A 13,456-nucleotide genomic window follows, 5' to 3' on the forward strand; every position below is an offset into this window, starting at 1 on the left:
TTAAAAGACTTTGTTTAAAGACTATTTTTTACAGCATTTTTAAATTCACAAGAAAATTGAGAGGAAGGTACAGAGACTTCCCACCTGTCCTCACACATGCATAGTCTCCCCCATTATCAATATCACTCACCAGAATAGTACCTTTATTAGCAACGATGAACCTACATTGACACATCATAATCACCCAAATTGTATAGTTTACCTTAGGGTTTACTCTTGGCGTGGTGTACATTCTATGAATTTAGACAAATGTAATGACATTTATCTGTTATTGTAATATGCAGAGTATTTTCACTGCCCTAAAAATCCTCTGTGCTTTGTCTTTTCATCCCTCCCTCCTCCTATCCTAGAAACCACTGACCTTTTTTTTCATTATCTCTGTGGTCTTGCCTTTTCCAGAATGTCGTATAGTTGGAATCATGCAGTATGTAGCTTTTTTTACTTAGTGATATGTATTCTTTTACTTGGTAATATGCATTTATATTAAATGGCTTGATAGCTCATTTTTTAATGCTCAATAATATTTTTTATCTGGATGTGTCACAGCTTATTTATCCATTCACCTAGTGAAGGCAATCTTAGTTGCTTCCAGGTTTTATGAGTAAAGCTGCTGTAAATATCTCTGTGCAAGTTTTTGCATAGACATAGTTTTTACTTCTTTTGGGAAAATACCAAAGAGTGCAGTTCCTGGATGATATGGTAAAAATATGTATAGTTTTTTTTTTTTTTAAGAAACCACCAAACTGCCTTCTAAAGTGGCTGTACCATTTTGCATTTCTACCAACAATATATGAGAGTTCCTATTGCTCCACATTCTCACCAGCATTTGGTGTTGTCAGTGTTCCAGATTTTTCCATTCTAATAGATGTATAGTAGTGTCTTGTTTTAATTTGAATTTCCCTGATGACATATGATGTGGTGTATCTTTTCATATGCTTATTTTCCATCTGTATTTCTTCTTTGGTGAGATATCTTAAGATATTTGCCCCATTTCTTAATCAGGTTGTTCTCTTATTTTTGAATTTTAAGAGTTTTTTGTAAATTTTGGATAACAGTCCATTAACAGATGCGTTTTTTGCAAATATTTTCTCCCTAATTATGGCTTGTCTTCTTATTCTCTTGACATTTTCTTTAGCAGAGAAGAATATTTTAATTTTCATTAAGTCCAGCTTATTAATTGTTTTCTTCATGGATTGTGTCTTTGGTGTTGTATCTAAAAAGGTGTCACCATACCCAATGTCATCAAGTTTTTCTTTTATGCTATCTTCTAGGAGTTTAATAATTTTGCTTTTTACATTTAGGTATATTATTTGTTTGAATTAATTTTTGTGAAAAGTGTAAAGTCTGTATCTAGTTCTTTTTTTTTTTTTTTTTTTGCATGTGGATGTCCAGTTATTCCAGCACTATTTGTTTAAGAGACTGTTTTTTCTTTATTGTTTTGTCTTTGCTCCTTTATCAGACATCACTTGACTGTATTTATGTGGGTTTATTTCTGGGCTCCTATTCAGTTCCATTGACCTACATGTCTATTCTTTTGCCAATATTACATTGTCTTGATCTCTGTAAGTTTATAGTAAGCCTTGAGGTTAGTATGAATCATCCAGCTTTGTTCTTCTCCTTCAATGTTGTGCTGGTTATTCTAGCTCTTTTGTGTCTACATATAAACTTTAGAATCAGTTTGTTGATGTCCATAAAATAACTTGCTAAGATTTTGGCTGAGATTACATTGAATCTGTAGATTAAGTTGGGGAGAACTGACATCTTGACAATATTAAGTCTCCTATCCATGAACATAGAATATTTCCTCATTTATTTAGTTCTTTTTAAATTTTGTTCATCAGAATTGTGTAGTTTTCCTCACATAGATCTTATATATATTTTGTTAGATGAATTAGTTTTTAAATTCATTCTGTCAATCTGACTTTTGGTTGGATATGTAATCCATTTACATTTAATGTAATAACTGATAAATTAGGAGTTATACCTGCCATTTTCCAATTTGTTTTTTTATAAATCTTATGTCTTTTGTATTTATTTATTCCTTGATTCTTGCCTTCTTTTTTGTTAGCCTTTTTTGATTATCCCTTTTTAATTCCCTTTTTATTTCTCTTTTATATATTTTGAGTTATTTTCTTAGTGCTTGCCCTGTAAATACAATTAGTATCTTAACCTAAACAGTCTAGTTCAGATTAATACCAGTTTAATTTCAGTACTACATAAAAGTTTTTCTTCAACATACTTCCATTCCCTTCCCCCACTTTTATACTGTTACTGTCATACAATTTAATTTACATCGTTATACATTATATGCTCATCAACTCATTTTTATGATTATTGTTTTAGGCAGGTATTTTTAAGAACATATCAAGAAAAGCATTATATTTAAATATATTTTTATAATACCTATTTAGCAAGGTTTTTGGTGCTTTTTGTGTGGATTTGAGTTACCCTTTAGTGTCTTTTATTTCAGCCTGAAGGGCTCTCTTTAGTATACTTCATAAGTCAGGTCTGCTAGCAACAAATGTTCTCTGGATTTTGTTTCTTTTTAAATCTAGATATGTCTTCATTTCTCCTTTATTTTTTAAGGAGAGTCTAGCTAGATGTAGAATTCTTGGTTGAGCATCTGTTTCTTCCAACATTTAGAAGATGGTCATCACACTGTCTTCCATCTTCTGATGAAGTACCCACAACCCCCTCCCTATAGTACTCTATTCATGGTCATATCCTAGGCTTAAACTTCCTCAACTCAGTTTTAGTTGCCTTTTTACTTTCATCTGCTTGCTTTATTCCAAAAGCTCAATGATATAACTAGTCTGTTGATAACCTCCTCCTGCCCTTGCTCTGTGGGCTTTTTAAAAAAATTTCTTTTCACCAGGGTCTTAGAAGGAAGGGGAAGCTAGAGTGTGAGCTCAATTCATTACTTAAATCAAATGTTTTATGTATCTTTTATGAAAGGTCTGATCTAAGCCTCTGCAGTTACATGAGCCACACACAGCCTATGTTTTAAGTCACCCAGGCTCGTCCCCCAAGTACTTGAGATATTTACAGAATATCTGGTTCACAGAATAGCTGTTTCTTAGAGAAATATTTAAGGAATTGAAGAAGTAGAAAATATTGTTATCCTTCCTAGTCTATAAATTAATGGAAACAATAAAGTGAATAACAAGCTCTCCTCTACCCAGTATTTTAAGTTTTTCATGTTGAACTAATTCTAAACAGTATGTTACAAAATATGTATTAAAAGATGAACATTTATATAGCTGCAATATTTATATATTTATGAAAAGGCATATTTAGATAATGAACATACGTTGGTTAGGAATCCGAATTATGGTCTCGAAAATGGTGTAGTATCTGGTGCTTAGCCAAAAAATGGCTTCTGTGGGGAGTCTTTCTTCTTGCTAATATCATCTGCATAGCAATGCCCTAATTTCAGGTGGTGCATTTGGTTTAAAATAGCGTTTTGATAGGAACATTAGTACCCAGGCCTCACCCAGGAATATGAAGCTCTTTCTAGGTTTGATTGGTGATGTGGAGCTTCTTAATGTATTTCAATATTTTGTGAATATTATCCCAGGGGCTGTAAAAATGCTTTGTTGTTTGACAGCTAAAGAGAACCAAGGAGACACACCTTCATGATAACCTGTATGAATACCTACTTTTAAGTAAATGCAAACTGTTTACCTAATCCAGTGGTTCTCAGAGCATCAGTATCACTGAAAACCAATTGGAAATGCGGATTCTCAGCCCCACCCAGGCCTACCGAGTGGAAATTTTGCGGTGTGGTCCTATAGTCTGGGTTTTTAAGAAAGCCCTCAATGTGGTTCTGTTCGTGGTAAATTAGGAATTGTTGATCTCTTAATGAGTTTATAAGTATCTGATGGTGACATTAATGTGAGGTTGACTTAAACCTATAGGACTAATTAGCCAGATATGGCTGTTTGTGGGAAAAGATGAAGAAGTATGGAAATCTTGCTTGTGACAATCAGCTTTGCCTCTTGTTAACATGTTACCCATCTGCTTTGTCATGTGTTTTCTGAGGAATCTAGACTAAGTGGAATATTTCTTTAAATGATGAAATTGCAAGCATCTTGCTGTAATGTTGTTTTTCTTTGATATGCGACAAGTCTCCTGAGAGTGGAGGACCCTCCCTAAGGTGTATTTAAGGTGTGAGATCACAGAAGCCAGTGAAGGCCATAGTGAACTGCCAGAGGTGTGTATCCAAGGCAGCCCCTAATATTTTCTCTGAGGACTTAGCTTGTTAGGCTGGAGGGGAACCAAAGAAAGAAAAGGGTTTTTTTGTTTGTTTTTTGTTTGTTTGTTTCTTTCTTTTTATACAATAAAATTATTTAAATTGAACCCAGGTATAGTTTAACATAAGGGAGTTAGGGGAAAAAAGAAAAATCTCTGCTTACAATATAGCACATTATAAAACCCCAGTCTTTTGAAGAAGATATAACTGAAATAGAAGCGATTAACTCCCACTCACTCTGGTGAGGAGAAAAGAAAAATTAAAATGAATATACTAAAGAGAAGATTATTTTTATTTCAATATTTCCATTATATTTTCTCCAATTACATGCCGAATAGAGTTCTTTACTGCTACTGAAACTCCAAGATAAAGTTTAAAAAGAGTGGATCATGGAAGATAAAGGCAGTTCTCTTTTGCTGTGTGGAGGATAGGTTTTCCAGACAGAAACAGAAAAGATGAGACATTAAGTGTCTGGGGAGGTATGTAGTTCTGAGTGAATCAACAATGATAAGTCCCTAGAAGCTCTACCCTTTGTCAAATTTCTCTTTCTAAACTGGGTAGTATAAGATCACCTGGTCCTAACTTTTAATGAACAAATGAATAAATGATAAGAATGAGGCTCAGAGAGAAGAAATTATTTTCTTTCAGTCATGTGTAGCAAGGTGGACAGAACCATGTCTAGAATTTGGGTTTCCTCCCAGGCCAGAGCCAGACTTCTAAACTGAGCCTCCACACTTTCTGTGAGTGAAAGTGATCTGAACACAGACAGACCCAGGTGCAAATACAGGCTCTACCTGGTATATGTATGGCTCTGAACAAGTTGCTTAATGTCCCTATGTCTCATTTTCTATGTATATAAAAGATGATTTTGCCTAGCTTTTAATATAGTTATGAGGATTAAGTGAAAGAAAGTGGGGTGAGTCACCCAGTGGAGCAATTGGCATCCCCTTTCTGTACCCACTGCTCTTTAGCTTAGACTTGACTGTTTACCATGACCAGGCTTAGCTAGTTTTCCAGAGCATCTCTGCTTCTCCCGTGTTAGTCCTCCTGGCCTAGTGCTGTGAGTGCCAAATCCAGGCAGTGCTGAGTCACTGCCCACAGCAGAGTCGGGTGCTCACGCTATTCTGCTCAGCACATTTATATCCCCCCAACCTCTGTTGCATACAGCTCAAGTAGTCTCTGAAGGTCAGGACCCAAACACTGACAAGTCCTTTCTTGAATTTGATTGAGGAATCCAGATGCTTGTTCTGATAAGAAAAAATTTATAGCTAAGTAACTGACTCTCGTAGACCATGTCATCCACCCCAGTTTTCAAGAAAAGGTGTTTTTAAAAAATGTTGCCTGCCTGCCCTAGAGGTAATTTGAGGAGAAAAGGGATTTTATATTCAGAGGTGAGGACATTTCAGTTTAAAAGAAATGTTTTGTTTTACTAAATAAAGAATCATAAGGAATGCTTAAATTCTTTAAGGATAAACTACTACTATGGTATTAGGAAACTTATAGCATCCGAGCCACTGGATAAATCTTCAGTCAGCAGTTCACAAGGAGGGAATATAAATAAAATATGTGGTCAATATCAAGGGAGGCAAACTGTTGTAGGCATTGGAGATATAACAGTTGACAAAGCAGACAGAAATCTTTGCCTTCATGGAGCTTACATTGTAATAGGTGAAGGCCAACAATAAATGGGATAAGTAAGTAGATTACATAATGTGTTAGATGTATTTTCTTCATAAGTCCTGAGGAGAAAAACGAAACAGGGAAGGGGAGCTTATTTAAATTGTAAATAGGATGGCTATAAGGATTTGAAAAGGGAGATGACATGACCCAGCTGAAGTTAACGAGATTACTCTGCTGTGTTGAGAACAGACTGAATTATGGACTAGGTAGGAATTAGGTCTATATACAGGCTTTCAGGTAATCAATGACCACTGGGCAGATATTCTCAGAGATGTTAATAAATGAACCTAAGATCACACAGAAAGTAAGTGCCAACAACTCTATTGAAAACATGTTTGGATTTTATAACCTTATGATCAAGCCAGCTGCTTTTACGTTTCTCTTAGGAGGAAGAGGCTAAAATGTGTGAGGGGCTGTGTTCTTAATATTTGTCTTTGGCACAGCAGTAAATGAAGATTTTGATGAATGATCAGCAAATTATCTGCACAAAGCAAAAAGATTTTAAAATCTTATCGTGGATATAGAGATCTGAGAAACTTCTTCCAAGCAAAGAAATTCTAAACAGCGCAGAATCTAGTGAGGCCGAGTTAAAACACATAGAGTAACACTAAGTTCGTTTTGTTTAATGTGAAGTCTTTATTGTTAAAAAAGCTGTGTGTATAGTGGTTCAGAGCACTAACTCTAGAGCTGAACTCTGGATTTTCAAATCTCAACTCCACTACCTGACAGTTGTGTGACTTTAGGCAAGTTATTTGACTTTTCTTTACCTTAGTTTCCTAATCTGTAAAATGGAATAATATATAAAACTAAACATGTTCTTGCCATATAATCCAATAGTCATGCTCCTTGGTATATACCCAAAGAAGCTGAAAAACTTTATGTCCACACAAAAACCCGCACACAGATGTTTGCAGCAGTTTTAACTGTAATTGCCAAAACTCATAAGCAACAAAGATGTCCTCAGTAGGTGAATTAATGAATAACTGTGGCACATCCAGACAATGGAATATTATTCAGAATAAAAAGAATTGTGCTATCAAGCCAAGAAAAGACATGAAGGAGTTTTAAATGCATTTTGGTGAGTGACAGAAGCCAGTCTGAAAAGGCTATCTATTGTACGTTCCAATTCTGACATTCTGAAAAAGGCAAAACTATGGAAACAATAAAAATATGTGTGGTTACTAGAGAGAGGGGTGGCGGGGCAATGGAATGACCAAGCGGAACACAGAGGATTTTTAGGGCAGTGAAAATCCTCTGTATGATACATGTCATTATACAGTTATACAATGGTGGATACATGTAATTAATACAATTGCTAAAATCCATAGAATGTCCAATACCAAGACTGAACCCTTGGTGGACTTTGGGTGAGAATGATGTGTCAATGTAGGTTCGTTGATTATAAAAACTGGATATGGGGGAGGCTGTACATGTGGAGGTGGAGCAGGGGATTATGGGAAATCTCGGTACCTTCCACTCAGTTTTGCTATGAACCTAAAATTGCTCTACAAATAAACTATTTTTTTTAAATGGGAATAATAGTAGTACTCAGTAGTGTCGTCATAAGGATTATATGAGTTATTATATTTAAAGCACTTGGAACAGTGTCTGGCATAGAGTATGCTTATGTTATTAGTTATTATATTATTCATTAACATAAAAATATATAGCTTTCATAGGTTCACTCATATACTTGGGGTTCCATCTCTGATTTTCCCCATAAATATTTAAGTTTTTCAACCTCAAGTTTTTCTACCATAATTGTTATGTAGAATCTAATCGTATTGACAGCATTTCTTTAATGTGGACAGAGGGCCTCCTACATCAGAATAAACTGGAGTCTTTTTGTAATACAAATTGTTGTTACATTCCTCACCAGAGTTACCAACTCAGACATTTCTAGGATGGTGCCAAGGAATTTGCATTTTCCACAAGCACCCAAAGAGATTCTGATGCAGGTTGGATTGCTAGTGCTTTGAGAGTCTAGGAAGGATTACACTACACTTCGGACATCCTAGGCACTTCTTCATGCAGTCCCCACAAATTCTCACCAAAAAGTACACATGTAGATTTTGGCAGAACACTGTGTGTCTGGGAGATGGAAAGGAAAATAGTAACCTAAGAACTCAGTTTATCTCAGAACCCAGCCTGCTATGTGAAACAACTTTTTTTGTGAAGTGGAACATTTTTTATCTCAAACTCTTACTTCGTGACAACTCTTCTTAATAGCATGAGTAATAGTTCATTGCTGTTCTAAGTTTTAAGTATTAATGAGCATGTCATTAATCCTAAACAATTGAGGCATTTCGAGGGACTTTTGGGGGGATAAAAGAAACTATAAGATAAAGTGAGCAAAATATCTGTCATTAGCAACAAGACATGAAATTAAATAGTATGTGATGTTGTATTGAAAGGACAGGATTACTAGCCAAACTCTTTTTCTCATGACTATGCAACCAGGCACATGAAGTAAGGTCAGTTGTGAGTGAAGGTAATGTTTCCATAAATCTTCTTGAAGAACTCAACCATTACTAACTACTGGCAGGACTGTTATACATGTAATGAAGCAAATACTGTATAAATTCTTATAAAAATAAGAGGGAAGTGAAATGAATACAGACTAAGAAGGGAAAGAAACAAAACTATATTATCAATACTGCTTTGCAAATTAAACTAACAATCATTTATTGGACACCTATGTGCCAGACATTGTACTAGAAGCGTGCACGCACACACGCATGATCCCTCCATCCTCACATCAGCCTAAGAAAGTAGTTATAATAATCCTCATTTTACAGAAGAGAAAGCTGAAGCTCAAAATGGTTCATATAACTGACAGGGAACAGAGTCAGGATTTAAACAGAACTTCTGACAGTACTAACCTAATTGAGTTGTACATAATTGATCATCAGTTATATATAATTAGACTATAAATTCATGTTTTTATGTAAAGTAGATGCACAATAACATTCTGGCAGAGTTCCCCTGGATTTGAGTTATTTGAAGAGGACCAAGGGTGATTTCTGCTTTCAGCAAAGATAAAATTGAGAGAGACAAGAATCACCCTCCTGGCCTTAAACTTGAAAACCAAACAAAATATATATAAATGAGTTTTGGACATTGGGAAGCAAGCAGCTCGAGACTGTGATTTCTGAGAAAAGAAACAAACATAGTAAGCCTAAGATTGTACTAGCTGCTCCCTGGAAGCAGTTTCTAGGCTACAGTGCAGGGAGAAGGCCCTAAGCAGAGCCTGCTCAGAGATGTGCAGAGAGCCAGGGTAGCTGGAATGTGCAGTGTGGGGTACTGGAGAGAAGGAAGTAGCACAAAGAGCGAGCTCCTGAGGCATGCAGGGGTCCTCAAGTCTTTGCTGGCCTAAGGTGTTTTCTTGGGTACTGATGTGTGCAAACTACCTGAGGCCAGGGAAAGACACAGAGGGAGCAGAAAGAACAATTTCCGGGGTTCTTAGAGGACTGGAAATAGTTCATGTTACCCGAGCCAGAGAAGAAAGGCCTCAGGATACCCAGAGCAGCAGGTGGAAGCCTCAGAAAGATATTGCCTTAGCAGTGGGGCTAAATTAGCCTTAAAATGAAAGCTGCTCTGGAGTTGCCATACTGATTTCAAATAACAAGGAAAAGAAGTCAGTACTGAGACCTGTTGAATAAGTAATGGGGATTTCTTTGAAGATAGAAGGATTAACTAGGGTACAACAGGATGAAAGTGTGACAGGTACTTGGGCAAAAGGAAAGCTGTCTAATTTGTAGATCAGTGGAACTGAGGCTACTAGACTTTTAGATGAAGGCAAGTAATGAGCAACCAAACACAAGAAGAGCGAAGAGGACTCTGTACTGTATGCTTCTGAGGGCCCCACAGATATAAGTAGGGCTGATTTTCTCTCTTAGCTCTTAGGCTTTGACAGGTCTTCAAATGTTGTTTCTGCAGCTAATGCTTATTGTATCTCGGATCTTTGAAAAATGGAAATTTAACTCTAAGTATATCTAGTAACTCTCAGGTAATTAGACTTTTCAAGCTTTCTATTCTTCCACTGTTTTTCCTAGGTTAGGAGAATTGCTTTTTCCTAAAAAGCATATATTCGTGTTATTTGATAAAAAACATGTTTAAGCTCTACAAATGTAGATAATTTACAAGTAAAGTGAGTTTTTTAACTTTTAAAAGTGTAGTCACATTAGGAGACATGATATTCTTTGAAGATGAGTCACCTTTAATTCTGTAGATTATTACACTTTAGCAGTAGTACTATCAATCTGCAACAAAGGGACAACATTTAACAACCCAAAATGGGAGCTATTAGATTGGGTTTTATATCTTGTACTGGCGAAAGCCTTTCTTACTATGGCACTAGAACCAGAAAAGTCAAAGGAAAAATATTACAGGTTATACTCCACAAAAGGTAAGAATTCTAGGTAAAACCCACCATTAATATAATTAAGATATTATTAACTGTTAAAAAAGATATTTGACATATATGATGAAGAATTGGTAGTCTTAATATAGAAAAACACCTTTCTAACTACCAGAGCTATGTGATGACGTCACTGTTACTGTTCAAAGACATTGCAGAGGGCATGCTCACGTCAGCTGGGTTCCACTAGAGGGCTTCTAATTCTGTGTCGGGCTTTCCGATGACCATCCCCCATTCAGGAGCCATCCAGGAGTCTACCTGGACCTTCTCATTAGAACAGAAGATACTCCTAGTGCTCTTATCACTTAGGAATATATAAGGGTTTAGTTGCTCTATGTCAGGAACTTGGGGCAGAGAAATACATACACACATACACATATACATATATATACACATGTATATGTATATATTTCTTATTTTATAGACACATAGTAAGAACTTAAGAATTTTGTTTTTTTTTTGATATATAAGATGATTTTACTTCAGTGAAAATCAGCAACATAACAATCACTTGGTCATATAATTTAGCATGAGCTACATGAAAACTTAACTATAGGTTAAAGTCATAAATATTTAGTAAACCCTCACTTAATTGAATTAGTAAAGAATGTGGGATTTTGTTCAATTGCCTAGTAAACTGTCAAGTCCACAATGTTACTCCTTGAGCCCAGTTCAAATGGGAATTCCTCCTTGAAACCTACCCTGAAGTTGGATAGCCCTCCTGCTTGTCCAAGCCTGTCTTGTGACACACTAAGCACATATTAGCATTATTTGTGTCTACATCTTATCTTCCTGACAGGCTTTAAATGCATAAGGGAGACTACGTCTTATTTTCCTCTGTAATGTTCATGCTGCACAGCACTGTCCAGTAGAATATCACTTGAACAACATATTCAGTTTTAGATTTTCTAGTAGCAACATTAAAAATTAAAAGGATCAGAAAAGTTAATTTTAATATATTTATTTAACCCAGTATGTCAAAAATGTTTCAATATAAAATCAATGTAAAAAACTATTTGTGAGGTATTATACATTCTTTGTTTTTGTACTAAGTCTTCAAAATCTTGTATTTTATATCTACAGCCCATCTCAAATCTGTATTAGCCACATTTCAAGTGCTCAGTAGCCACTTAGCTAATGACTACCATTTTAAGACAGCAGAGGTCTAGCACATTATAGATGATTAGTAAATGAATATCCCATAGGCAGATTTTCAAAAAATAATTTTTTTTCTCCCAACAGACCACCATGGCTGCAGGAGTCTTGCCTCAGAATGAACAACAATATTCCACTTTAGAGAATAATGATGGGCAAGGTGCAAACATGAAAGGTAATAGTTCTTTAATATATTTTTTGTTTCTTTGTGCAAACTGGAGTTGAATAAAATTATGTGAATGGACACGAACGAAAAGACTTGATTCTTGATATTGGAATCCCAAGTTGCAGGTCATACTTATGGTCTTTTGTTTATTTCTGCCTTACCATTTTCACTGGTTAAAAATCCTTTTCAAAATCTTGAATAATGATCTTGACCTTTTAAAAAGGAAGGATGAAAACAGTCTCCTACATTATTCGTAGACTGAAATTATCCTTTTGTCTCTCATCAAATTCCTGCTTGTGAACCAAACTTTTCATTTCTTTCTTCTTTGGTTACTTACAGTGTCACTTGTAAAGCACATTCAGAAGCATGCTAGCCCTGCCTCCCCCAGTTTTTGTCTTTCACAGTTTTGCCTTCCCATAGTTTTGATTTTCATGTGGTTCCCCAGGGGGAAAGGTGCTGTTACTTGGACTCCTACTGGCACTTGCCCCTCACACTCTCTTACTGTTGCAAATGTGTAGCTGGAAGTGCACCCTGATTTCCTACTACTTTGGTACCACCGGTCTTGCTGCCACCACCCGAAGTTAGCAAAGAGAGATGTTGAATAATTTTTCTTGGTAGTATCCCTTGCATGATTTTCTTACTGACCACTCCTGGTTTGCCCCAAGTTCACTTTAATTATCCTGTAAAGGGAACTTTGCAGGGTTTTCCCCACTAAGTATGGATTAGATAATATAAGGAAAAGTAAAGGAGTGCGGGTCAAAGGTATTAGAGTTCAACATTTGCTGAGAAAATTGGGAGTTGATTGTGCTCTCGTTGGAACCCAACCACTCCACCAGGGGGAGCTCTCTTTCACCAAGAAAACCATTGTTTCCCACTTCTGATCTTATTAGATCCTCACTCTGTGCTGTGTCTGACTCTAGAGGGACCAGTACTACTGGTAACTACCATTTGTGGACAGTTTCTGTATGCCAGACTTAACTGTATGTTACTTTTCCTGGTTGAGAAAGAAGTGCTATCTAAAACAAATGCAATAATGGTATCTATTTTTTGCTTCCCCTATAGAATAACGTTTTTTTTTTTTCCCTAAGTAACTCTTCAGCTAATAAGATTAAGAGTCAGCTGTACCTTTTTCCCTGTTCCTTCTTCTGCCGAAATATTACCTCTTAGCTGGTGTTTCTCACTGGAACACCAGCTAAGAGGTAATATTGGCTTTAGAGGTGGGGCAACTCTTCATCCTGTAGGAGAGCCTCAGCACTGAAGATACTTAGTATCCCTTTCCCACTAGTTCAGTAATGTCCTCAAATTACAATGACAGATAAAAATCCCTATACATCTCCAGATGCCTCCAGGAGGGTTGTAACACCTCTATTGTGATCTACTAGGTAAGCTGATTTTTACCTTTCCAAAAAACATCTTTTTAATTAAAATAGCCCTCATTGTTAAATGTAGCTAATTTTTAATTTGGAAAAAATCTGGAAAAATAAAAATCTTATTTTATATCTAACTTGTTTAAAGTGTGTCCCTTCTATAAATGTAATCAATTATTCTTGATTGGGTTAACATTGGGATAGGAAGTATTTTTTTAAATATTGGCTAATGAATCATGGAAAAATTTAATTAGGGAGTACATAAATATTTAAGTTGCTTTTAAAGGAAAATAGAAAACTCATCAAGAACTAGCTTTGAAATGACCTAGATTTAAATTTTGGTTCTACTCCTTTTTGAAAATAAAACTTATTTTGAGAAAATTCAAACATTTACAAAAGAATACAGTAAAGATCCC

At 35.8% G+C, this 13,456-nt stretch overlaps 1 protein-coding gene across 4 annotated transcripts in view; it reads left to right on the forward strand.

Moving 5' to 3' along the window:
• PTPDC1 (protein tyrosine phosphatase domain containing 1) overlaps positions 1-13,456 on the forward strand; it is a 61,980-nt gene that overhangs the window by 12,477 nt on the left and 36,047 nt on the right. For 3 of the 4 annotated variants that reach the window (XM_016125389.2, XM_016125390.2, XM_036239556.1), the window contains exon 2: positions 11,595-11,682. In XM_016125389.2, coding sequence (XP_015980875.2) covers positions 11,595-11,682 — 88 coding nt within the window. Of the gene's footprint in view, positions 1-11,593; positions 11,683-13,456 lie in introns of those variants that run through there. The other variant, XM_016125391.2, reaches the window with a different exon arrangement.

Source organism: Rousettus aegyptiacus, unplaced genomic scaffold (assembly GCF_014176215.1).
Source record: "Rousettus aegyptiacus isolate mRouAeg1 unplaced genomic scaffold, mRouAeg1.p scaffold_m13_p_3, whole genome shotgun sequence".
NCBI classification, from domain to species: Eukaryota; Metazoa; Chordata; class Mammalia; order Chiroptera; family Pteropodidae; genus Rousettus; species Rousettus aegyptiacus.